This window comes from Ovis canadensis, chromosome 24 (assembly GCF_042477335.2).
Source record: "Ovis canadensis isolate MfBH-ARS-UI-01 breed Bighorn chromosome 24, ARS-UI_OviCan_v2, whole genome shotgun sequence".
NCBI classification, from domain to species: domain Eukaryota; kingdom Metazoa; phylum Chordata; class Mammalia; order Artiodactyla; family Bovidae; genus Ovis; species Ovis canadensis.
In genome coordinates this window covers 24510658-24538442 of record NC_091268.1, presented here as the reverse complement: position 1 = coordinate 24538442, position 27785 = coordinate 24510658, and the positions used below count along the sequence as shown (strand labels likewise).

The following is a 27785-nucleotide window of genomic DNA, read 5'->3' as shown; positions in this document are numbered from 1 at the left end:
TGGGTTGCCATTTCCTTCTCCAGAGATGTTCATCCTTTTGACAACAATCTTGAAATATCTGTGAGCTCCCCGCCCAAGCTCCTCGTCTACAAAGAGGCCCCAACGTTCAGCTTCAGACCTGATGTGCCGCTCAACTTCCGAAGGAGTCTCTGCATCTTTGATGAGGGTCATCATGCCCCCAAATGCCTTGGACGGTTGTTCCGGGGATTGGAAGAGTTGGAATATTGATGTTCATGGAAGTGGCTGAAGGTGTTTGTGGTTTGCTTGAACCAAAGGAAAGCTGAGGGAGTGTCTGGCTTGCCCACTTTCATCCTGATGGCTGTTATCACATGACTCTGGGCAGTGAGCCGTGTAGGCAAAGGGGGATTTCGCTCTCTTTGAAGGAGGTTTCAGTCCCATGCAGAAGATGGTGGGTACAAGCATGTATGTGCCAGAAGCGGAGTCACGAGATGGGGTTTCAGGGGAGCCCATGTCATGGTGTGCAAGAGTTTCCTTAAGCTTGTTGGACTGGAGATGGGCTTGGAAGAGTCCCTAGAATCCCCCTGGGCAGTGATGGCTCCGGGTTTGCAGAAAGGAGGGAGAGGAAAGGTAGCGGGTGCAGGCAGAGGTCTTGCTTGGGCTGATGCACGTGTCTCGATAGCTGGCAGTGCACGGTGCAGGAGAGGAGGGCAGGCCTGGGGGCCGAGCCGGATGGCGGAGACGAAGGGGGCTTCCCTGCACATCCTGGTGAACCTGGTTGGCGAGGCAGGAGTGATGACGTTCACACTGCAACACTGGGAAGAAGGAGTGAAAGGGGAAAAGTGGAAGTATCCTAGAAGCAACTAAATACCCAGTGGTCACATTAGGGAGTATTTTGCAGAAGTTAGGGCTTCCCTGGTGGCTCACATGGTAAAGAGGCTGCCTCCAATGCAGGAGACCTGGGTTCAATCCCTGGGTCGGAAAGATCCCCTGGAGGAGGGCATGACAGCCCACTCCAAAATTCTTGCCTGGAGAATTCCATGGATAGAGGAGCTTGGTGGGTTACAGTCCGTGCGGGTCACACGGTCGGACAAGACTGAGTGACTAACGCTTTACAAAAGTTAAAAAAGAGCAAAACTCAGGATCTTCCCTTGGCAGTGCAGTGGTTAAGACTTGCACTCCCAATACAGGATTCTGTCCCTGGCTGGGGAACTAAGATCCCACATGCAGAGTGGCCAAAAAGCATAAAAATAAAAATTAAAAAAAAGACAAGATGTAAGGAGGGTGGGAGGGGTAAAATAGGTGGAGGGGATTAAGAGGCACAAACCTCCAGTTATTAAGTAAATAAGCCACGGGGATATAATGTATTTAGCTATTAGACTTATCATGATGGCTATTTCATAATGTGTGCAAATGTCAAATCACCATGTAGCACACCTGAAACTAACATATTGCACATCAATTATATTCTCAATCAAAAATTTAAAAATTTAGATCTCAGAGAAAAAACTTGGAGGTTCATCTCTGTGTACCAATGTAGAAAGGTTGATAAGTAACAAAGGTATATATGGGAAAATAGGTTATTTACATAAAAGCAAACTGAAACAGTGTTCCTGTGGCCTCATATGTGTTACATGTATGCAAGGAAAGTGACTGGAAGGACATATCAGAATCAATCAGTGTGGCTACCCGTGGAGAGGAAGGAATGGACTGTGGGACTCCAGTCTTGTTTGTTTCTGAGAAAATATATTTAAGAGTTACGTAAGTGTGGTGGTGGTGGTGGTGGTGGGGCAGTTGCTAAGTCATGACTGCTCCTCGGTCCATGGGATTTCCCAAGCAAGAGTCCTGGAGTGGGTAGCCATTCCCTTTTCCAGGGAATCTTCCTGACCCAGGGGTGGAACCTGGGTCTCCAGCATTGCAGGTGGGTTCTTTACTGTCTGAGCCACCTAGGAAGCCCTAATATGTGTCCGTGAAGTTCAGGAATAATGAAATAGTCTTCCCTGAATTTGGTAAGCAGTATGAGTTTTGCAGGTTTGGAGTGGGGAGCTTTTAGAGGTGGGGTGGGGGCAATGGTAGACAGACTAGGTGGGGGCTGTGTTACAATTCAATGGCAGGGTAGCCAGGACATGTACCATTCAGCCTCCATGGAACGTGCCCCTGGAAACGTCCCTCTGTGTACCTCTCCTGGCCGTGATGGTTTTCCGTCTGGATGCTGTTAACAGACAAGTGGTAGTTTGGGGAGGGGGTAATGTGGTACATTTAGGGTGTGTTAAGAATCCACCTGCAGTGCAGGAGATGAAAGAGACTCAGGTTTGATCCTTGGGTTGGGAAGATCCTCTGGAGTGGGAAATGGCAGCCCACTCCAGTATTCTTGCCTGGAGAGTTCTGTGGATAGAAGATCCTGGTGGGCTACAGTCCATGGGGTCGCACAGTGGGACATGACTGAGCGCGCACATACAATAGGGCCATTATGAGATCCCTGGAAGGGTGTCCAGCAGACCATTAGGAGTGGCAGTCTGGGGCTTTGAAGAGAATTCAGAGAGACACATAAAGGATCTGGAACTGTGCTGTAGGTTGGTGTTTGAGAATGGAGGAGAGAATGACTTACATTTTGCCAGTGTTAACAGCGGTAATTTGCCATAGCATTTACAGGGTGCAAAGCAGTTTGGGCCACTTGCTTTACAGTGTCTATCTCATTTATAATGAATAACAACCCTCAGGGGTTAGGAGTGTCATTATCTCTGCCCAATAGATGAAACGGAGTCTTAAGAATTTTGCGTTAGGGTTTGAATCCTAGTCTTGTAGACCCTGGGGGTTTCTCAGGTGGCTCAGGGGTAAAGAATTCTCCTGTCAGTGCAGAAGAGGAGGGTTCAATCCCTGGGTTAGGAAGATCCCCTGAAGAAGGAAATGGCAACCCACTCCAGTATTCTTGGCTGGGAAATCCCATGGACAGAGGAGCCTGGTGGGCTATGATCCATAGGGGTCGCAAAGAGTCGGACTTGACTTAACAACCGAACAACAATAAACTCTCAGACTCTGCAGACCCTGTTCCATTGGATGGTTGGTTGGGTTCCATGACATCCCTCTTTTTGACAGACATCTGAGTCCTCTTGAAAAAATCCTGGTCCTTTGGGCCAAGAAAGTGTCTTTGCTGCCGATGTGTTGATGGATGTCTTAGAGGCCTGTGTTCTTCCTCTCAAGTCAACTTTCTCAGTCCTGAGGGTCCTGGACCACATGAGGGTCCTCTGCCTTTAACAGCCTGGTCACAGACAGCAGAACTCACCCCCACCTCTGCCCTGGGCAAAGCCATCTTGATTCCTGTGTTTCAGATGTGTGTGTGGAATGGAGAAGGAATCCTCTTTCTAAGCGGTGATCACTTCCATTACTTCCGACGGTCTTTGTTTGAGGGACCAGCTCTTTTGAGTTCCCAGGGGTTTCTCCAGCACCCTCTAGCACAGAGCTAAGTATGCAGTGCGTGCTCAGTTGTATTTGATGCTTTGCGAGCCCCTGAGCTGTAGCCCGCCAGGGTCCTCTGTCCGTGGGATTCTCTAGTCAAGAATACTGGAGTGGCTTGCCATTTCCTCCCCCAGGGGATCTTCCCTGCTCAGGGATTGAACCCATGTCTCTTGTGTCTCCTGCACTGGCAGGCGTGTTCTTTACCACTGAGCCACCTGGGAAGGGTGCAGTAGGTGCTCAGTAAGTCTCTGCTGTGTGACTAGTTGAGGGAGGGCATCCCCCCAGGAGTCCCTGGTTTGCCTGCTTTTCAGCCCACCCCCGGGAGGAGTGGCAGAAGTGAGGCCCCCTGCCTTGGATGAGAAGTGGGCAGGAGGCTGCAGGGGTGGAGACGGGCAGCGTGGGGAAGGGCTGAGGGCAGCTGCTCCCCTCCCCGCCTGCCGCAGTTGGTTCAGCCCCAAGTGGCACAGTCAGCATCCCTCTATGTCAGCATGACATGGGGTCACATTCTTCTAGGCCAGAGCCCGAAAGAGGCTTAATCATCGGCCCTCCCAGAGTGCGGTCTGCACACCCACAGGCATTTGGAGATGATTTCTGTAGCATACAGGCAATGTTACAAACTGTAATACGCTCTTTTTTTTTTTTTATGTATTACTAAAATGTCAGTCACTTGGCAAGTGATACTGACTTTCCCTTTACAGTATAATACACGTTGAAGGGGCTTCCCTGGTGGCTCAGTGGTAAAGAATCTGCCTGCCGATGCAGGAGATGTGAGAGACTTGGGTTGGATCCCTGGGTCAGGAAGATCCTCTGGAGGAGGAAATGGCAACCCACTCCAGTATTCTTGCCTGGAAAATTCCCTGGTCAGAGAAGCCTGGTGGGCTACAGTCTATGGGGTTGCAAAGAGTCAGACACGACTGAGCACGTATCACTATCACAAAATAGTGAGTATAATTGTCTGTGCTCCTGTTTTCATTTCCCTGGGGTACTTACCCAGGAGTGGAATTGCTGGGTGCTATGCTAACCAGATGGCGAAGTGGTAAAGAATCCACCTGCTAATGGAGGAGACGCAAAAGACGCAGGTTCGATCCCCTGGGAGATCCCCTGGAGGAGGTAATGGCAACCCACTCCAGTGTTCTTGCCTGGAAAATGCCATGGACAGAGGAGCCTGGCGGGCTGCCGTCCACGGGGTCATAAAGACTTGGACACGACTGAGACATGTACACAGACGGTAACTCTGTGTTTAATTGTTTGAGGACCAGCTAGACTTCCCCACAGTGGCGGCAGCATTTTACACTCCCAGCAGCACTGGATGAAGTTTCCCTGCTTCCCCGAGTTTTAATTCCGTGCCCAGCCCTGTCCTGGCTCCTGAGAAACTTCCGCTGGTGGAATTCCTAGAGGTCTAGAGCAGGTTGCAGGGGGGCGGGCTCCTGGGTTTAAGGAAGGGCCCACCAAAGGTTCTGGGCTGGGCTGGGCCCAGCTGAGTAGGCGGGGGGATGGCGGGGAGGAAGGAAGGGCACATGGGGACCACCTGCGAGAACTGGAAACCGTGGAAGGCAGAGCCCTCCATAGCGCTGTTTTCTGCAGGACCCTGGACTGATTCTAGGTGCTGCTGGATACCACATCATCTTGTAGTGCGTTGGTCTCTCAGTTGTGTCTGACTCTTTGTGACCCCATGGACTGTAGCCTGCCAGGCTCCTTTGTCTGGCAGGAATTCTCCAGGCTTGAATACTGGAGTGTGTTGCCATTCCCTTCTCCAGGGGATTTTCCCAATCCGGGGATGGAACCCGGGTCTCCTGCATTACAGACAGATTCTTCACCATCTGAGCCACCAGGGAAGTCACTCGGTGACAAGGTGGTTCTCTTTTCAGTTGTCTCTCGGCTCTTCTGATTCCATCAAGGGGAACATGCCTCTCTGACTGTAATTTTCCTTCTTTTTTTTTTAAAGCTGTATTTCTTTTTATTAGTCACAGTATCACAGGCGGTATGCACTCTTTGTGTCTGGCTTCTTTGACTCAGCATAAGGTTGTGTGAATCATCCATGGTGTGCGTGTAGTACCCTTGTAGCTCCTTTTATTCCTTTTTCATTGCCGAGTAGCGTTCCATTTTATGGCCATGTCACACTCTGGCTTTGGGTGTGTGTGTGGTCATGACACATGCTTGCAGAGTCTAGTTCCCTGACCAGGGACTGAACCTGGGCCTGCTGCAGTGAAAGTGTGGAGCCTCAACCACTGGGCCACCAGGGATTCCATCAGGGGGAAGACGCTTCTTCAATTCTAGTTTTCCTTCTTTAACCAGACAGACAGACCAGGTCTCCACACAGCCTTTTGGAGGACAACAACATTGAACCAGAACATGTGAAATTTTTTTAGTGGGGGTGGCTATTAATTTTCTCAATCAATCGATATGGCAGGTCATGCTGATTTCCCACTCCCAGGGAGCCAGAGGATTTCTTCTTGAAATACCTGTATTTCTCTAACAGAGTGGATTTATTTCATGACAAATATGGAGTAAAATCTTACAGTGGTACTCAGGAAGGAGGTAAGCTGATGACTGAAGTTCTTCTAATGTTTAGAGCTCAGTTCTCAGGTGCTGTGTCAGGAAGTGGTGAGGTCTCCAGTCCTGGGGCTCATACACGTGGAGACTGGTTGCTATAAAAACCATCCAGGCAGAGGCTGGGGCAGCGGTGATGCTGTACGATCACACAGCACCCGTAGCTGAGACTGCGTGAGTCTGTGATTCTCATTGTGTGGGGTCCACTTCCCAATTCCACGGCTGGATGCTTGTCATAGCTGCAGATGGAGATCATCAGAGGTGGCCCAGCTGGACGGGCAGGAGGCCTGGGGGGCTGCCTTTCCTTCCAGCCAGGCAATCTCACAGTCCCCCCCGACACCCCGGGGCATGCTGGTGGGGATATGTTACAGGGTGATTCAAAGTTCATGGGGATCACTCCCCAGCTGGCTCAGCATCTGTCCCGATCTTGGATGTTTAACAGAGGGCATCCCTTCCTTTTGTTCCTTTTTCATTGCTGAGTAGTATTCCATTTAATGGCTGCGTCACACCCTGGTTTTGTGTGTGTGTGGCCACCACATAGCTTGTGGGATCTGGTTCCCTGACCAGGTTCCCTGACCTAATTAAAGGGCATGGCCTGCCAGCTCTCGGGTTAGCGAGTCTGTGTGGGCTGCATAGGTATCCCAAAGGAGAGCTGCTATTTAGTCGGGGTTCTCCAAGAGACAGAGCCCGCAGAATGTGTATACATTTGTATGGCAGAGGATGCGATGGTGAGATAGCATCACTGACTCAGTGGACATGAATTTGAGCAAACTTCAGGAGATAGTGAAAGGCAGGGAAGCCTGGTGTACATGGTGTACATGGGGTTGCAACGAGCTGGACATGACTTAGTGACTTCACAACAACAACCACGGTATACGTGTGTGTATACAATGCTCTCCATATGGAGAGAGGTGTATTTTTAAGGAACTGGCTTATGCAGTTATGAAGGCTGCTGCTGCTAAGTCCTTTCAGTTGTGTCCGACTCTGTGTGACCCCGTAGGTGGCAGCCCACCAGGCTTCCCTGTCCCTGGGATTCTCCAGGCAAGAGTACTGGAGTGGGTTGCCATTTCCTTCTCCAATGCATGAAAGTGAAAAGTGAAAGTGAAGTCGCTCAGTTGTGTCTGACCCTCAGCGACCCCATGGACTGCAGCCTTCCAGGCTCCTCCGTCCAGGGGTTTTCCAGGCAAGAGTGCTGGAGTGGGGTGCTGCAAGTCCAAAATCAGTGGGGTAGGCTGGCAGGCTGGGCACCCAGGGGAAAGCTGATGCTGCAGTTCAGCTCCAAAGGGTGCTGGGGTGGTGGTGGTAGTGAATGTAAGTGTTTTGTTCTATTTGAACCTTCAAATGATCAGATGAGACCCACCCACATTATGGAGGGCAATCTGCTTTACTCAAAGCCCACTTATTTAAATGCTCATCTCATCCAGAAACACCCTCACAGAAACCCTGTGGCCCAGCCAAATTGACACAGAAAACTAACCATCACAGATGCTGCAGGTGGGCTAGACTCACAGCATTAAATAAGATAGTGCTGTGCTGTGCTTAGTTGCTCAGTCACGTCCAACTCTTTGCAACCCCATGGACTGTAGCCCACCAGGCTTCTCTGCCTGTGGGGATTCTCCAGGCAAGAACACTGGAGTGGGTTGCCATGCCACTCCAGGGATCTTCTTGACCCAGGGATCAAACCCAGGTCTCCCGAAGCCCTTTTAAAATCATTCCTTTTAAAATTCCCTCCAAACCCTCCAAGGAGGAAACCTCAGTTTTGTGCTATTATGTCTTTAACAGAACTTCCCAAGCACATGGGATGTCCTGTTGCTTCAGCAAAGAAGGAGAAAGCGAGCCTTGGACTCAGAATTTTGAGCAGCAACAGTTTCTCGCTGGAACTGAGTGATGTTCTGTTTCCATTGTGTATTTCTTTCCTCCTCATCGACTGCCACCTTTCCATGTTGGTTGTGATATAGGGTTTCCTTTTGTAAAGAGGTACGTTTAAAAAGTGAGCAGGCTGCTGGTAACACTGGTAACACAGGTGGTACACAGATACACCAGAGATGCTGCACGTGGCGCAGGAATGACAGGTTTGGAGGGACATTGACACAAGCACAGGGAGGACGGTGCCTGAGGAGCCCCTACCTGTCCACACGGCTTGAGCTGCCTGTTGTCTGTTTGTACTTCTTCCCTGCTGGAGACAGCTGAGCAGTTTATTTCCCCTGGGTGACTGCCCCCCGAGAATGGCAGTGGATGAGGGGAGGATGCTGACTCGGGACGGGAAAGGTCTGGGGGTGGCTGTTCTAGGAACTCCTTGGCCATGGTGGTGGCTGTGATCGGTGCCTGTACGTAGCACTCGTTGGGTGCCAGATGCTGTTCTAAGCACTTTCAGCCTATTATCTCCCGGTGGTCCTAGGAGGTGGGCGTATCATGGTCATTCCCATTGTACAGATGAGAAAACTGAGGCACCAGGTTGTTAGGCTGCTAGACTGCGGTCCAGTCTGGCTCTGTTTATGCTCTTCTGTGTTTTGCACATATTACTTCCTGCTCATCTTCTCCCCTTTGTCCCCTTCGTGTGTTAACTTACCTGGAGGTGGAGGCCTGGCTTTCTGGTCCTGGGGCTCCCTGGGTCTGGCCAAGTTACAAGCATTGATTCCCAGTCCCTAACTTGCTGGCAGAATTCACCCAGTTTTAAATGACAGTTTAGGAAAGACGGAAAAGCTGTTAAAGTGAGCACCACTGATCTGGGGATTACTTGGAAGTCACTAACGCAAGATGCTCTGTGAAGGGAAGGACATCCCTAACCTGATGGCTGTGAGGATGACAAGCACCCCGAGCCTGACACTTGCCTCACCTCAGCCACTTAATCCAAATGACATATTGTGTGCCTGCAGGTCCCAGCCCGCTCTGAGCTAGGGTGAGGGTGTGTTGGGTGGCATAATTATAGGGAGCTCCTTGGATGACAGCAGCCAACAGGGAACCCTTTAATTGATGGGGTCAGACAGCAGTCATTGGCAGAATGGTGGTTATTAGCTCTTCTGCCAAAGCTGTGCAAATTAGCAGACACTCACCAAGTGTTTGCTGAGTAACTTTGGGCACTGGGGATAAGTAAGGCGTGGTATCTGTCTTTGAGGAACCCTGAATCTAAGAACATAGTGTTTCTGTTGTATCAGTTAGCTCTTGCTGTGTAACAAACCATCCTGAAATGCACAGGCACATCCCAATTCATTGCCCTTTGCTTGATTGCACTTTGCAGATTCTGTGTTTTTGTACAGATTAAAGGTTTGTGGCCACCCCACACTGAGCAAGTCTGTCAACACCATTTTCCCAACAGGGTTTGCCCACTTTGCATGTATCGCATTTTGATAATTCTCTCAATATTTCAAACTTTTTCACTGTTACTCTATTTGTTATGTGATCTGTGATCTTTGATGTTACGACCACGATTTGCTAGTCTCAGATGATGGTCGCTTCCCTGGTGGTTCAGGCAGTAGAACGTCTGCCTGCAGTGCGGGAGACCCGGGTTCGATCCCTGGGTCAGGAAGATCCCCTGGAGAAGAAAATGGCAACCCACTCTAGTACTCCTGTCTGGAAAATTCCATGGACAGAGGAGCCTGGTAGCCTACAGTCCATGGGATTGCAAGGAGGTGCACACGACTGAGCAACTTCACTTCAGATGATGGTCAACAACTTTTGTAGTAGAGTGTTTTAAAATTAAGGCATCTACATTGTTTTTCTTTTAGGCATCATGCTGTTGCACACTTAATAAACTACAGTGTAGTGTAAACATAGCTTTTAAAAAATAACTTTGTTTTTAATATGTATTTATTTTGGCTGTGCTGGGTCTTTGTTGCTGCCCACAGGCTTTCACAGGCTTTCTTTAGCTGTGGCAAGCAGGGACTGCTCTCAAACTGCGGTGCACATGGGCTTCCCATCGCAGTGACTGCTCTTATTTCAGAACACAGGCTCCTGAGTACATGCTTAGTGGTCGTGGTGTACAGGCTTAGTTGCCCTGAAACATGTGGGATGTTAGTTCACTGACCAGGGATCAAACCTCTGTCCCCTGCCTTGGCAGGCAGATTCTTAACCTGCGGACCACCAGGGAAGTCCCATTTAACTTTTATGTGCACTGGGAAACAAATTGACTCACTTTATTGCGGTATTTGCTTTATTGAGGTGGTCTGGAACTGAGCCTGTAATATCTCGGAGGTCATAATGTCTTAAAAGAGAAAACATTTATTTAGTCACGATTCTGCAGGTGGGCAGTACTGGGTTGGCTCTGCGGGGCTGTCTCCATCTCTGTGGCCAGCTGGGGGGTCAGCTAGGAGCTGGCTGGTCTTGGGAGCCCCTTGCTGGAGAAAAGCTCATCTCTGCTCCATGCAGTCTCCTACCATCCATCAGGCCAGGCTGGGCTCGCTCCTGTGGTAGCTGAGACAGGATGTACGTGAGGTCTCTTGAGTCCTGCGCTCAGAACTGGCCCTTTTGCTGCCTTCTGTGGATAAAAGAAATCACCCAGGTTCAGTGGGTGGGGAAATAGAGATTCCACTTCTTAATAAGAGGATTCGATTTGCTAATAACATTTTGTTAAAACCTTTTGCACATATGAACATGAGAAATATTGGTCTGTATTTTTCCTGTTGTGGAATGTGTTGCCTGGTATGAGGATCAGGGTGATCTCTGCAGGCCTCATAGAATGAATTGGGAGCCATTTCCCTCCTCTTAAATTTTTTTGGAATGTGTGTGTAGAGTTGGTATTGATGTTGTTGACATTTAGTCGCTAAGTCGTGCTTGACTCTTTGCAATCCCATGGACTGTAGCCCTCCAGGGTCCTCTGTCCATGGGATTTCTCAGGCAAGAATACTGCAATGGGTTGCCATTTCCTTCTTCAAGAGATCTTCCTGACCCAGGGATCGAACCCGTATCTCCTGCGTTGGCCGGCAGATTCTTTACCACTGGGCCACCAGGTAAGTCCACCAGGTATTATAATAATACCACCAGGTATTATTCTTCCTTAAATGTTTGACAGAATTCACCAGTGAAACCATCTGGGCCTGGAGTTTTCTCTTTGGGAAAGGACTCCAGAGCCTTGATAAATACTTCTTTCTTCTTGTATGGCCAAACGGGAAGGAAAAGTCTGGCTCCACTTCTTTATTTACTTATTTTTCAGTATGTGTTTTTCTGTTGAAGTGTAGTTGATTTACAATGTTTATTAACATTTTTGACTTAGCACAGCCCCTTGAAATCTGGCTCCTCTCACCCCTCCTTTTCTGCCTTCTTCCTTCCTTCCTTCAGCGCATTTATTGAGCACCGTCTATAACCAAGGCACTGTTCTAAGTGCTGAGAACACTGACCTGCAGAATCTGCTGGGTCCCTGACATGGTGGCGGGGAGATAGTTAACCCCCAGATGACAACGAGGAGGGAAATAAAGAAGGGCTTTAGTTCACTTCACTAAAATGGTTACAAGTTTGCCAGCGAGCTGACTTTCCTGATGCCTTTTTCCTACTCTCTTGGCTTTCGGGCCCCTTTCCTGATGCCTTTTTCCTACTCTCTTGGCTTTCGGGCCCCACCCTCGGCTCTCGGTTTCCCCGTCCCCTCCCCTCTCCCAGCCCTTTCTCCCTGGTGCTGTTTCACAGTTACTAGCGGCTGTGTCTCCCATCCAGCTCACAACGCGGGGATTTCTTTTCCCAGCTCCCATTTTCCTGTGGGTGATGGTGCTACCCATATTTTCAACTGTCCCAGGAGCATCTCCACAGCTGGTAACTGGACATTTCTACCACCAATGACCTGTTCCCCTCATCCTTCAAACTGCTCCTCCTGCTCTGAGCCAAGGACATTAGCAGAGCCAGCATCTACTCTGAGCCCCCAGAATCCTTTGCCTGATCCACCACCCATCACGTTTTTATCTTTATCTGGACCCTCTCCCTTTCCTTTTGAATAAATTAATTTTTAAAAACGTTTAATTTTGTATTGGGGTACAACGTTAAGATAGATTTAGGTGAACAACGAAGGGACTCAGCCATGCATATACGTGTATCCATTCTCCCCCAAGCTCCCCTCCCATCTAGGCTGCCACATAACATTGAGCAGAGTTCCCTGCAGGACTTCCCTGGTGGCTGAGACAGTAAAGAGTCTGCCTGCAATGCAGGAGACCCGACTTTGATCTCTGGGTCGGGAAGATCCCCTGGAAAAGGAAATAGCAACCCACTCCAGTATTTTCGCCTGGGAAATCCCATGGGTAGAGGAGCCTGGTTAGGCTAAAGTCCACGGGTTGCAAAGAGTCAGACACGACTTAGGGAGTAAACAACATACAGTAGGTCCTTGCTGGTTATCCATTTTACATATAGCAGTGTAGGCAAGGACCCTGTCCTTTTCTCACTGGGGCTTCTCCAGCAGCTTCCCCAGTTCTCCTCCTCCTCACCCATCCTTCTGATCGTGGAATGTTTTTCCTCTAGAGATAAGTCTTATTCCTTTCCTACTTCAAAGCCTACCCCATCTCCCCACTGCCTCTAGGGTAACTCTCAAACTTCCAAGCCCCATCGAGCTTCTCACCCAGCGTGGAGTTCTGGCTCAGCCCGGGGCCCTGCCCAGCTCTTCTCAGGCTCACTCTGGTGATACTTCTGCGCCTCAGAGCATCCTGTTCCCTTTGCCCGTAACACCCTGTCCCCATGGCTCTGCCTGGCAAGCCGCCCAGCCTCTGAGACCCAGCCCAGTTGTCACTTCTTCCATGAAGCCTCAGATGCTGCCCCCACCCTAACACGGGGCTAGTCACCCCTTCCTCTGCGTTCTCAGAGCACGCAGGTCATCACCTCGTGCTTATTTGTTTATATGTCCCGTTCTTTATGTACCAGGCAGCTCCCAGGAGCTGCGGAGCCTGCCTTTCTCACCCCTGTGTCACCAGGACCTGGGAATTGGTGGACACTCCGTGAATGCTGGTTGCCTGATTAACTGCTCCTTTTAAAAACAATAGAGCGCCTACTGCTGATTCATGTTGATATATAGCAGAAACCAATGCAATATTGTAAAGCAATTATCCCTCAATTAAAACTACATAAATTAAAAAATAAACAATGGGGGAATTCCCTGGCAGTTCAGGGGTTAGGACTCCATACTTCACTGCCAGGGACCTGGGGTTCAATCCCCGATCAGAAAAGAAGACACCCCCTCCAAAAAGTGGGTGACAGGCTAGTGATCTGAAGGCCGGGGTTTGAGCCCTGGCTCTGCCACCTGCTAACTGGATGATGGGGACGAAGCCCTCAACTTGACTTCTTGCCTGCAAAGTGGATCCTAGTCCTTGCCCATCCTTTTGACGGAGCTGTCACTTCACTGACAGGTATTTATCCCGTGTGCAGTGAAGAGAAGTGCTTTCAGCCTGGAGGACTCATGAGTGACTTTGTGCTCTGCTTCCCATGTCCCAGTGTGTGTCACAAAGCGTGTCCCAGAGTGAGGGCATAGTGATGACCAGCCTCCAAAGCCACGTGTGGACCCAGGACTTTGGACCGATCTCTTGATCAGGCTACCTGGATCCCAAAAGGGAAAAGAAATTCAGATTTAGGGTGGGCAAGGCTTAGGGTTTCTCTGATGCTAGATTGTCTCTCTTCAGATCCCAGCCCCAGCCTCTGCTAGCTTTGTAACCTTCTAGAAGGCGCTTAACCTCTCTGAGCCTTAGTTTCTTTGCCTAACTATAGCACCTATATCATAGCTGGTTTTGTGAAGAATGCCAAGGTAATGCACAGAATGAGCTTAGAACAGTGCCTGTCGCATTCCAGGCAATAAATATCAGCTATCGTTATTGTCAATGCCATGGTTATCATTATTCCAGTGGATTGAAAGGCTCAGGCCTGCACAGATAGAACCATCCTCAGTGGCTTCTGCCCTGGAGCACCGCCAAATCCCAATGTCCTCGGCCTGTTGCCATATTTGGACAGAGCCAAGCGTTGGCTTTGTGCCCAGAAACCCCAACCACAGTGAGCACAAAGCGGGGCCGCCCGGGCACAAAGGGCTTCCGCCATCCCCAGGTCATCTCGGACGCCTGGTGATTCCAGGCTGGCTGGTGTCCACATACGAGGGCAGGAGGCGGAGCTGACCTCTGCCTTCCTGAAAACAGGCCAAAGCCGCCATTCCCTCTGAGTGCCAGGGGAGCTGGGCTGCGGGTGCTTCCAGCCAGCCTGGGGGGGAACCGCCAGCTTCAGAGTGGGCCTGGGGGTGCCCCTGGCTGCGTGGCCTTCCCTGGCCTGCTGGGTGGGAGCTGTGGGCGGAGCCCTGCTGGGCTGGGGGACCTCAGACACCAAACATTGCGGGTCTGTTTTGCAAAGTTCTAGACCTCAGGACTCTCCTTTTGCTTACAATTCTGGGAAAAGGCTGCAGCTCAGCTGAGAATGGGCCATGGCGTAACTGGTCGGAAGAACCCCTGAGGGCGGGGTTGGAATCAAGTGGACAAGTGGTCATCTCACAGTGTGTTCTCACCCGGGGGGAAGCCGCCACCCTCTGGCTCCCCTGCACGTCATGACCGAAGCCAAAGCAGCTTCCTTTAGCTGCAGCAGCCAGGCCAGGGCCGTGCTAGGGGGGCTTGCGTTTTTGTGAAGGAGAGGAGGGGAGGGGACACTCACATCGCCCTGGGGAAGCTCCCTTGGCCTCTCTTCACCTGAAAGACCCTGCTGGTGATGTCCCACCATAAACAACAAATAAGATGGTGCTTCTGGGGGGGATGGGGGGGCCAGGGAGTCAGCAGCAGGACCTTCACACCCAGTGCTGGACGTGCAGCACACACACAGGGATGCAGACACAGAGACACACAGAGGCACATAAACACACACAGAGACACACACACAGAGACAGAGACAAATACACAGACACACACAGAGACAGACACACACACACAGACACAGACCCAGAGACACACAGAGGCACACAAACACACGGACACACACACACAGGTACAGACACAAATACACAGACACACATACAGAGACAGACACGAATACACAGACACACACAGAGACACAGACACACACACACACACACAGACACAGAGACACACAGAGACGCAGACACAGAGACAGAGACACACAGACACACATACACACACACACACACAGACACACGCAAACACATATACAGAGAGACATACACATACAGACACAAATACACAGACACGTACAGACACACACAGATGCATATACAGAAACACACAGAGACACACACACAGAGACAAATACACAGACACAGAGACACACAGAGGCACACAAACACACGGACACACACACACAGGTACAGACACAAATACACAGACACACATACAGAGACAGACACGAATACACACACACCCACAGAGACACAGACACACAGACACAGACACAGACACACAGACACACAGAGACAGAGACACAGAGACAGACAGAGACACACAGACACAAATACACAGACACGTACAGACACAGATACATATACAGAAACATACACACAGAGACACACACATAGACACACACAGATGCACACACAGACACAGACAAATACACAGACACACACACAGACACCTATACACAGACATACACACAGACACACATGCACACAGACACATACACACACAGAGACACAGACACACACACACACATAGAGACAGAAGACACACACACAGACCCAAACACATTTCAAGCAAAGCCAGGTCCAAGGTGTAACAGGAGGGCACCTCTGCCTAGGAAGCATTGAGGAGATGCCAGTTATTGGTGTATCCTGGTTGCTATCTGAGGTCTGGAGGGACATTTCTGGGAGTACCGTCCTTTATCCCAAACCATCAGCCTTTTTTCTTTTTAAACCATCAGCCTCTGGAAGTTGAAATTCGCTGACCCATGCACACTGCATGCTGGGCAGAACCCCCAGGGCCCACCCCTGCTCCTGGCGCCCCTCCCCTCTGCCCCCCTCCCTCCAGGGTGATGCCCAGAGGACGCTCGCTCCTGTTCAAAGAAGCACATTTGCTCCTCCTGCTATTCCAGCTCCTGATTCTTTTTCCTTAAAAACATCTGAAGTTCTAGTATCTTGTGTTCTCTATTATTTCATGCGATTATTTTTATGGCTGTTTTGTAGAATGGGGAGTAGTTAGGCCTTCAGTCTGAACTTACTTTGCCATGATTCCTACACGGCACCTAAATCAAGGTGGGGGATCCAGGTGAGACATCCCACCTGAGCTTCTGCGTGGAAAGGAGGCACACTGTGATAAATTTAGAAAACAGAACGGACTCCATTCTCTTGTGTCTGAATAAATTCCCTTCAAGGAAAAGCTCTATCCAAAGTCCACACCAATCTCAGAGCAGATCAATAAAGACAACACACGCTTCAGCTGGGCTGAAGAAGTAATGGGATTAAGAGTGCAAGAAACTCTGTTTTTAGTACAAATGACAACTTAAGCATGGTTTTTAATCAAGCCCTCTCTTGATTAACACAGTCACATCTCTACTTTAGCTAATGGCCAGGGCAGAGAGACACTGCCTTCCAAAATCCCTCCTGCCTCATACAGAGGTTGCAGGAAATCCAGCCAAAGGGAAGGATACAAAGATGACCTGGGGGACTTCCCTGGTGCCAGTGGTTAAGAATCTGCCATCCAACGCGGGGGATGTGGGTTCAATTCTTGGCCAGGGAACTAACACCCCCATGCCGTGGGGCAACTAAGCCTGTGCACCGCAACTGCTCAGCCCTCACGCCACAGCTAGAGGGAAGCCCATGTGCCACAACAAAGATCCAACACAGCCAAATAAACGAGTGTTTTAAAACAGATGACTTGACGCTGCCTGTGGCCTGTTGCCTTACTTTCATCAAGCCCTAAGCGTGGGACACAGGAAAGCGGGTGGCAGGGCGAACGTCCCAGATTTGGAGTTGGAAAAAGAGGGGTTAGAGTCTGTGAACTTTGGCGAATCGTGTGACGCCTTTGTGAGCCTCAGTCTTTCATCTGTAAAATGGGGATAATGACACCTTGCTCTGCCAGCTTCAGAGGGTTGACCCAGAGATCCAATGCATGATACACATTGTAAACTGCAACTTGACCTTTAATCATGAGGAGTCTCATTTCGTGTGGGTTGCCCCTCTGGGCACCACCCCCTCCCCAGGGGGCTTTATCTCCTACACATCTTAATGCTGGCATCCTGTGCCCTGGACACAGGAGAAGATTTGCTGGTCTCTGTCCTGTGACAGTGGAAGCTGCTGAGGCTGCACCTGACAGAGGGCAGAGGAGGACAGAGTTGGGAGAGAGGGACTGCTGGAGATAGTATCCTGCAAAGGAGGAGTCGAATCACAGGCCCTTAACTGAAACCCTGCATTACTTTGTGTCTGGGGTTCTGCAGTAGAAGTCTTGGAATGATGAGAAGTTTACAAGAACTGAAGAAATGGGGGACATAGATGGAGCCACAGAGGGAGCAGGGAAAAGACGATTAGTAATGCTCGGGAAAAGAAGAAAAAGGTGCATAGTACTTTAGTTGGCTCTGCAGTGTATGACGTTTACATGGTCATAGCATAAATGAGAACTACTGATGTATGAAAAGATTGCCTTCCCAAGTGGCGCCGGTGGTAGAGAACCCACCTGCCAATGCAGGAGACATAAGAAACGCAGGTTTGATCCCTGGGTCGGGAAGATCCCCTGGAGGAGGGCATGGCAACCCACTCCAGTACTCTTGCCTGGAAAATTCCTATGGACAGAAGAGCCTGGAGGGCTACAGTCCACGGTGTAGCAAAGAGCTGGACACACTGAAGCGACTTAGCCTGCTCATACAAGACTGTATTGGGATGGTGGAGTAGGAGGGTGATGATGATGAAAAAACTCAGGAAGTCTGTATTGTTTGTAATAGATGAATCAGGAAAGAGAAGTGTATGAATATTGTTTGGACATACAGAACTACGGGAAAGAAACAGCTGAAAAGGTTAGAAGTGATTGCTTCTGGCGATCAGGACTGGGGCAGGGGCAGAGACTGTGGTTTTCATTATATGCCTTGGGTTCTATAATCTTTTAAAAGAGAAGTTCGGCAAATCGTGGGACTTTGATTTCTAGACAGGAACTTGAGAAACTCAACTAGTACAGTCTCCCAACTGTACGTCTGCCTTAACATTCAGACTGGCTCAGAGGGTAAAGCGTCTGTCTGCAATGCAAGAGAGACCATGGTTTGATCTCTGGGTCAGGAAGATCCCCTGGAAAAGAAAATGGCAACCCACTCCGGTACTCTTGCCTGGAAAATCTTATGGATGGAGAAGCCTGGTAGGCTACAGTCCATGGGGTCACAAGGAGTCAGACATGACTGAGCGACTTCATTTTCACTTTCAGACAGGTACACGCCCTGACCCAGGCAGCCCCTAGACTCTCCTGCTCAATGCCTGAAGGAATCACAAAAGGAGAAACAACATCTTTTGGACCACTTGGTGAAATTTGTGCTTGGAAATGGCAGAGGCTTTGGGGAAATAGTCGTTGACCATTGAGAGACTGCTGGATGCCTTCTGAGGGGTCTCCCACCGAGGCCAGAAGGGCAGTTGGAGTTGGGGCCAGGACACTCCCTGGCTCTGCTCCTGCCTCTGCCTTGCCGTGGGATCTCACTGTGTTACAGCCCTTTCTGGCCGCAGTTCCTGCCTCTGGACCCACGGCTTTAGTTTTCCCATGGTTTTTATATAGTTTTACATTTCTAGAAATGACAGCAAATAGCTTTCTGTGCACCGAGCACAGCAGGGAACAGAGGGGCAATGGATAACAATTGAGTGAACAAATAAGATACTTTCGACAGTGAAGATCCTCCGAAGAAAACTGTATAAATCTTAATTATGTCAAATTGGTTCGTAATGCTTTTCAGGTCTACGATATTCTTCGACTTCTCTGTACATTCATTCAGTTAATTTCTGAGAGTTTGATATTGAAACTCCAACTAAAAATCTTAATTTATCTACTTAGAACAAACTATATGTAACTTTGTTCTGTATTTTCAGGTCTCCTGTAAATGTGTTATCGTATTTTCATAATTTAAAAAATTTTAAAAAGGAAAGAAAATAAGCCAGTGGGATGGGATGGATACCAAGGGGATAGATACTGGAGGGGCTACTGGGTGATCAGGATCCAGGATCCTGGGGAGAGGATGCTTGGCTTGAGACCTGGACAGTGTGAGAGAGAGCCAGCTGACGGTGGAAGGGACGCAGTGCTCCTGGGAGCCCTGCTCCAAGGGACTGAGACCAGACCCGGCTGGCCGAGCGCTGAAGCCCACGAGGACAAGGGGAGGCAAGAGGGATCAGCATTCAGTATGATGATTTTGGAAAGGAAAAGAAATTTCTGTGAATGGCAAAGATAAATTTGATGCCACCCTGGGTTTGGTGGGGCAACCTTCATCCAACATCTAGCTCATGGAGCTGTCTGTTCTTCAGTATCTCCAGAGAGGGCCCATGAGACACAGCAGGAGTGAAACATGGGAGGGAGAGACCACCACTGGGGAGAGCCGGGGATATGGCAGAGGCTGGTCTGTATAGGCCAGAATTATGCTTCCAGGGGAATTGAGGGATGTTATTAACAAAAACAAAAACAAAAACCACCACATGATGTCAAGGCTTGTCCACCCACACGATCCTCATGGAACAGTCGGTCCCGTACTTTATACTCCTTGAAGACCCTCTGAAGATCAAGGCTGGCACAGTGTCCAGTATTGCTTGCACTAAATTAAATTTGAATTGAATTGAAAATTAAAAGTAAAAGAAATGTACTTTCCTTTGACCTAACACCCCTACTTCTAAGATTCTGACCCTCGCAAACACTAACACAAGCACGCCAAGAAATAAGTACAAGGATATTCACAGCGGTGTAGTTTCGAGTAGCAAAAAGTCTGGAAATGCCCTAAATAGCCATTATTGGGGAACTAGTGGAGTAGACGTTGGCATCACCGCCCAACAAAACCCCAAGCAACCATTGCAAGGATGAGGTGGACTCATATGTGGGAAAAGGATCTCTAGGGATATTATCAAGTGAGGAAAAACGAGGTTGGAGGATGGCTTCTCAGTTCCACAACCCTGCCTGCCGCTCCCCGAGCCCTGGACCCCGAAGCCAAGGGAAACTGGGGCTCTGGGAGACAGACATACCCACTTATTATCTAGTAAGGAGGTGTGGGGAAGGACAAAGAAAAAAGGCTTGTGAGGGAGGCTGTCAGTAGCTGAGCTCTACCAATCCAGGAAAGGGGACACTGATGCACCCTCCAATCAGAATCAAAGGAGTGAGTGGGGGCGGGACCTGAGGCCAAGAGTGTTGCCCTGGTGCAGCTCCCTCCACACTGGAAACCAGAGGAGTGGGAAATAAGTGTTCCTATCTAACAAGTATTTCTGGAAGGATGTACAGGAAACTGGGAGAGTGTTTCCTTAAAGGAAAGGAACTTGAAGACTCAGTCAGGGCTAGTGGTGAAGGGGGACTTATTTTGGTATAGAGCTGCAAGAGCAGAGGGTCGTTTTTTTAGCATCTCTTCACGGTTCATGGGTTTTTCTCTAGGAATGAAGTGCCTCCAAAGGGTCTGGTGAGGTTACCAGCCATGCCTTAGGTCTGAAGGGTTTGTCATTGATTTACCCCGTTCTGTTTTTCACTGGGGATCTGAGTTCCAGACACCATCACGCGGGAGGACTAAGTAGGTGAATTTACTTCTCTTCTCCCTAATTTCCCTGGACTCTTAACTGTTCAAGCCAATCAGCAGCCACCTTTGTATGCCCTTAGACTTTTCTCTTAAACTGGGCTCAAGACCTTACTTAACCTCTTGTAAAAACTTGCTCTTCTCTGTAGGAGCTTACTCCTAAATGTCTAGAATTACAACTGAAATCACTCCCAGGTGTTAAAGCAGTGCTTCTCAGACATGAGGCATTTGAGAACCATCTTCAGGATTTTTGCTAACATTGAAGACAAAGTGCCCTTTTATTTACACAATATTTTTCTTAAAAAAATTTTTTTAAACTTTTTTATTATGTGTTGGGATATAGCCGATTGACAGTGTTGTGATTGACAATGTTAGGTGAACAACGAAGGGACTCGGCCATATATATATATATAGCCATTCTCCCCCATAATTTTTCTTAAATGATTCACTAAAACTCCAATAAAGTTGTTTTAAAAGGTGACTTTCTATCACTACTGTAAATGCCATTACTTCTTATAAAAAGAAAGAACTTTAAAAATAAACATAATAAAATCTAAAAACATTGTTAAATTCTAGCTATGCACTGTGGCCAGTCCAAAGGTCTGCTTTTTCTTTGTGTTTAAAGGAAAATTGCTAAGTGTTAGAGATAGGCTCCCCCCCACCCCGGTAGCTTAGTTGGTAAAGAATCTGCCTGCAGTGCAGGAGACCCAGGTTTGATTCCTGGGTTGGGATGATTCCCTGAGAAGGAAATGGCAAACCACTCCAGTATTCTTGCCTGGAAAATCCCATGGACAGAGGAACCTGGCAGGCTACAGTCCATGGGATTATAAGAGTCAGATACGACTTAGTGACTGAACCACTACAGAGACAGGCTAGCACCAAGCTGCGTCTTTTTCCTTGATGAGCTTGGAAGGGTTAGAATGGGGACTTTCTTACTATGTGGTTCACTGTTGTGTAATGCCATGTCAATGCACCATCCAAAGGCTTGCCCTATAACATTTGAATTCCACACTTTAGGAAAGAGTTAAAGTCTTTCTTTTCTGTTCCAGAAAGGTTTAGTTAGGCGTCCTTATGTATTTATGCCATCTGAGCTGAACAATATGTAAAGCTATTATCACCCTGGAATTATTGGCACTGCTTGTGATGCTGGCATTTTGGCCTTCCAGCTGATACTGAAGGAACGTGGCATTCAGTGTGGTAATGCTCCTTTTTTTGTGAGGACCAGAAATGCATCTATTTGAAGGCAGCATAGGATGGCAGCTAAGAATGACGCAGGCCTGAACAAAGAGGAATTTGTCCTTTTTGAAAGAATTGGAAGAATCTGTGAGCTGGTTCACTGCGTTCTTCCAAATGATGATGCGTACACAGAATGGTGGCTGAGAACTTGGCTCTTGGATCACTGTTCATGAGTCCTGGGTCTCAGAGAGCGGCTGGCCCTGGTGTGAGCTCATGAGCCTTGGTCTGTCTCATGAGGGAATAGTGCATCCCGTGAGTGAGAGTGAGCAGAGAACGGGTAGGGGGTTTTGTGCAATGCAGCTCTCTAAGTGGGAGAGTTAGTGTCAGAAAAAGGCTGTTTTATTTTTTTTAAAAAAATGTTATTGAAGTATAATTGATTTACAATGTGTTAATTTCTGCTATCCAGCAAAATGATTCAGTTATATATATGTATGTATTTCATCTTCTTTTCCATCATGGAGTATCACAGGATATTGGGTATTGTTCCCTGTGCTCTACAGCAGGACCTTGTTGTTTATCCATTCTATATACAATAGTTTGCATCTGCCAACCCCAAACTCCCAATTGTTCCCTCCCCACCCCTTGGCAACCACAAGGTGGTTCTCTGTGTCCGTGAGTCTGTTTCGTTTTCGTGGATCTGTCCATTTGCATTGTATTTTAGATTCCACATATAAGTGATATCATATGGTATTTTTCCCAAAAAAGCCCATTTTAAGTGATTCTACTTCAGAAGTACCAATGGATGCTCTAACTATTGGGGTGACATTTTAATGAAAGATTGGATCTTAAGGTCAACCCAAAATATCTCCCTACGCGTGCTACAACAGGGATGAACCTAGAAAATACTACCAAATGAAAGAAGCCAGACGCAAAAGGACAAATCTTGTGTCATTTCATTTTTTATGAAATATCCAGAATCAGCCCAATCCATAGACAGAAAGCAGATTAATGGTTGCTGGGGGCTGAGTGGAGGGAGGAATGGGGAGTGTCTCCTTAATGGGTACAAGGTTTCCTTTCAAGGAGAGGAAGTGTTCTGGAACTAGACAGTGGTGATGGATGTACAGCCTTCTGAATGTACTAAATGTCATCAGTAGTACGCTTAAAAATGATGTGCCTTTTATCACAGTTTAAAAAATACCTCCCCAGAAGTTACTTTTTAATTACAAAGGAAAAGTGCACAATGGAGAAATCTGGTGACCCTGAACCCCTTAATCAAAGTTAGCATCACCAATAATGGACAGCCTGACATCCTATGCCTCCTGGTGGAACACACCAAGGTCACATGAGTGTGTAATATTCACACCCTGAATCTAATCATTAGGAAGCATTTAAAAATGGAGACTTTCATGTACTGATGAACCTATTTGCAGGGGAGTAAGGAGACACAGACATAGAGAACAGACTTATGGACATGGGGGCAGGGGGTGGGGAGGGGAGGAAGGAGAGGGTGGAATGTATGGAGAGAGTAACATGGAAACATATATATTACCCTATGTAAAGTAGATAGCCAATGGGAATTTGCTGTGTGACTCAGGAAACTCAAATCAGGGCTCTGTAACAACCTAGAAGGGTGGGATGGGGAGAGAGGTGACAAGGATGTTCAAGAAGGAGAGGACATCGGTATCAGTTCAGGCAGTTCAGTTGCTCAGTCATATCCAACTCTTTGCGACCCCATGGACTGCAGCACGCCAGGCCTCCCTGTCCATCACCAACTCCTGGAGCTTGCTCAAACTCATGTCCGTCGAGTCGGTTATGCCATCCAACCATCTCATCCTCTGTCGTCCCCTTCTCCTCCTGCCTTCAGTCTTTCCCAGCATCAGGGTCTTTCCCAATGAGTCAGTTCTTCACATCAGGTGGCCAAAGTATTGGAGTTTCAGTTTCAGCATCATTTCTTCGAATGAATTTTCAGGACTGATCTCCTTTAGGATGGACTGGGTGGATCTCCTTGCAGTCCAAGGGACTCTCAAGAGTCTTCTCCAACACCACAGGTCAAAATCATCAGTTCTTCGGTGTTCAGCTTTCTTTATAGTCCAACTCTCACATCATACATGACCACTGGAAAAACCATAGCCTTGACTAGATGGACCTTTGTCAGCAGAGTAATGTCTCTGCTTTTTAATATGCTGTCTAGTTTGGTCATAGCTTTTCTTCCAAGGAGTAAGCGTCTTTTAATTTCATGGCTGCAGTCACCATCTGCAGTGATTTTGCAGCCCAAGAAAATCAACTCTGTCACTATTTCCATTGTTTCCCCATCTATTTGCCATGAAATATTTTCCATGAAATGCTATGGCTGATTCATGTTGATGTTTAGCAGAAACCAACACAATATTATAGAGCAATTATCCTTCAGTTAAAAATAAATAAATTTAATTATAGTAAATAAATATGCTGCAAGGATATATTATACAGCACAGGGAATACAGCCAGTATTTTATAATAACTTTAAATGGACTATAATCTCTAAAAATATCAAATCACTGTGTTGCATACTTGAAATTCAAATAATATTGTGAATCAACTATACATCAATTTTAAAAGGAAATATATTTAAATTCTTGTTTAAGTTTCAATAAACTCTATGCCTCTAGACTATAAAGAAAGCTGAGCACAGAAGAATTGATGCTTTTGAACTGTGGTGTTGGAGAAGACTCTTGAGAGTCCCTTGGACTGCAAGGAGATCCAACCAGTCATCCTAAAGGAAATCAGCCCTGAGTGTTCATTGGAAAGACTAATGCTGAAGCTGAAACTCCAATACTTTGGCCACCTGATGCGAAGAACTGACTCATTGGTAAAGACTCTGATGCTGGGAAAGATTGAGGGCAAGAGGAGAAGGGGACGACAGAGGATGAGATGGTTAGATGGCATCACCGACTCAATGGACAGGGGTTTGGGTGGACTGCAGGAGTTGATGATGGACAGCGAGGCCTGATATGCTGCAGTTCATGGGGTTGCAAAGAGTTGGACACGACTAAGTGACTGAACTGAACTGAACTGATGCCTCTAGAAAAAAAAAAAAAAGAGACTTTCTACAAAATAAATGGTCAGTACTCTAATATCAGTGCTAGGAAGGCCAAGAAAACCTGAGGAACCATAAAGAGATATGACAACAAAATGCAACACATTATCTTGGATTTGGCCTGGACCAAAAAAATAGCTAAGGCCACTACTGAGATTATTGGAGAAATTTGAATATGGACTGTAGATGAGATAAAAGTACTATATAATGTAAAATTGGGGGGGTTATCATGCTGTGATTACGTACAGTGATGGCCTTATTTCAGAGATACGAAATTTGTAGACATAAAGTATGGCATAGACAGAGTGAGTGAGTGAGAGTCGCTCAGTCGTGTCTGATTCTTTGCAATCCCATGGACTGTAGCCTGCCAGGCTCCTCTGTCCATGGGATTTCCCAGGCAAGAATACTGGAGTGGGTTGCCATTTCCTTCTCCAGGAGATCTTCCCAATGCAGGGATCGAACACAGGTCTCCTGCATTGCAGGCAGATTCTTTACCATCTGAGCCACCAGGGAAGCCTACTATTAAGAGATGTTTCTAAGTATAAAGACAGGTCCACTCAAAAAGTATCAGCAGATACATGCTTGACTTTATCTTATAATCTATAGACAATACGTTAGAGTGTGTAATGAAGCCACATATCTTTTCCAAAGTAATACCCAAGACAGAAGTAGCACTAAATTTATAAATGACAATCATCAATCGGATGAAATAATTTAGATGAAGCTTTTCTCTTTCAAAGAGATGGTATAGGCAACCTACTCTCAAATGGTTCAGAACACAATGTGTGTGTGGTGGGGGACGGGGTATTTGGAGGGAGAGAAAGAGAGGGTTAAAAAAATAAAATCAACCCACTGAAAACTGGTGCTGTAATATCATAAAATAGTGAAAACAAGGTCTGATTTGGACTGTGTTTTTTAAAGTGAAACTAAAAATTAACTTTATGTTCTACAAAACTTTAGCGATGGTAACTGGTCACAAATGATTAGAGTGCAAGAAGAATGAATCATGTGTTGATTTGGAGGGCTGGTAGCATTCACTCGTTCAACTGGATTAGTTGATGTGGCATTTTAGACATTTTCGTGTTGTTTGACCAAGATGATGGTCATTTTTTTAGAAATATTCAAAGACTTCATCAGTTTTCCCAAGTGTTACTTTTTGTCCTTTGATATTCACAGCATTCTTTTGAATGCTTGCTTTCTTTGCTTTCTTCTTTGGATCTTTTCGATACAAAGATGTGTGCCCAGGAATGGGCTTGCTGGATCACATGGCAACTCTAGCTTTTTAAGGAACCTCCATACTGTTTCCCATAGTGACTGCACCAACTTACATTGGGATTAATTTTATAGTCAGATCATTAAGAAATATTTCCTTAGTTGATCACTTTCGCTTTGTTAAGCGGCAAGGCAGCAGGGACTGTGATAATGAATACTCAGACGGTGAGCTTACTCTGGTGCTATGAAGTCCCCATGGCATTGCTTGGTGGGTGGGGGATCCGAAACAGTATTTTAGAGCGCTCCTTCCTGCCCTGGTGCCTGCGGTGTGCAGCTTTGAAGGCTGCATTGCTCTTCTGAATTAGGGATTGTAATTGATCCTCACTTCTCCTCCTCCACGAGAAATGTCTGGCCTCTGGATGCAAAAGAGAGCAGCTCCTCATGCCAGACTTTGTCCAGTGAAGTCTCCAGGCAAAGGAAAGAGGGAAGAGCTGTTTAAGCTTTTCTAAAATCTCATGAAAGTTTAATTTTTCACTTTCCTAGTGCTTTGTCACTGACAAATTTGAATTTCTTTCACCCTGTTTAGCACGTCTCCTCTGGGCTTTAAACACTGCTCTGTGCCTCTTGGTGCCCCGTGAAAATGTTGGTGCTTCTGGCCTTCATTATCATCTTCCACATCACGTCCGCGGCCTTGCTCTTTGTCGCCACCATCGACAATGTAAGTTCCCTCTCCTTCTGACCTTCCCAGAACTGGATCCTAGAGTCAATAGAAGCAGGGTTGAGAACTCCCACAGTTCAGTTCAGTTCAGTCGCTCAGTCGTGTCCAACTCTTTGCGACTCCATGAATCGCAGCACACCAGGCCTCCCTGTCCATCACCAACTCCCGGAGTTAACTCAGACTCACGTCCATTGAGTCAGTGATGCCATCCAGCCATCTCATCCTCTGTCGTCCCCTTCTCCTCCTGTCCCCAAACCCTCCCAGTATCAGAGTCTTTTTCAATGAGTCAACTCTTCACATGAGATGGCCAAAGTACTGGAGTTTCAGCTTTAGCATCATTCCTTCCAAAGAAATCCCAGGGCTGATCTCCTTGAGAATGGACTGGTTGGGTCTCCTTGCAGTCCAAGGGACTCTCAAGAGTCTTCTCCAACACCACAGTTCACAAGCATCAGTTCTTCGGCGCTTAGCTTTCTTCACAGTCCAACTCTCACATCCATACATGACCACAGGGAAAACCATAGCCTTGACTAGACAGAACTCCCACAAGGTGATTATGATTTGGGGTTATCCTCCCTACCAAGGGCTTCCCCGGTGGCTCAGCTGGTAAAGAATCCGCCTGCAATGCGGGAGACCTGGGTTTGATCCCTGGGTTGGGAAGACCCCCTGGAGAAGGGAAAGGCTACCCATTCCTGTATTCTGGCCTGGAGAATTCCATGGACTATAAAAGTCAGCCACGACTGAGCGACTTTCACTTCACACCCTACCAAGGCACACCTGTCTCCTCAGCCCAGGCCTGAGGACTCTTGGATGAAGTGTGGGAGTTTGAAGCACCCCATATATAAGTCTGGATGGGCAGGGACCTTGGTCCACTGTTCCCTGAGTCCCCCACAGATGCCTTAGCTGTAGGAATTCCTTTGCAGACGTGGCTTAAATCCAGCTCTCCTCAGGTCATTTTCTCAGCTTCAGCACTGTTGTCATTTTGGGACACCAAGAAGATCAAACCAGTGAATCCTAAATGAAATCAACCCTGAATAT

At 47.7% G+C, this 27785-nt stretch overlaps 1 protein-coding gene and 1 long non-coding RNA gene across 4 annotated transcripts in view; one reads left to right on the top strand and one right to left on the bottom strand.

The window, feature by feature from the left end:
- EMP2 (epithelial membrane protein 2) overlaps positions 1-27785 on the top strand; it is a 44236-nt gene that overhangs the window by 5904 nt on the left and 10547 nt on the right. For 2 of the 3 annotated variants that reach the window (XM_069571285.1, XM_069571287.1), the window contains exon 2: positions 26619-26750. In XM_069571285.1, coding sequence (XP_069427386.1) covers positions 26673-26750 — 78 coding nt within the window. In that variant the 5' untranslated portion in view covers positions 26619-26672. Of the gene's footprint in view, positions 1-10763; positions 10911-26618; positions 26751-27785 lie in introns of those variants that run through there. The other variant, XM_069571286.1, reaches the window with a different exon arrangement.
- LOC138429594 (uncharacterized) lies at positions 10097-12567 on the bottom strand. Its single transcript, XR_011252854.1, has 2 exons — positions 12497-12567; positions 10097-10438 (listed from the first exon to the last, which is right to left on the bottom strand). It is a non-coding gene; the product is annotated as an uncharacterized lncRNA (long non-coding RNA).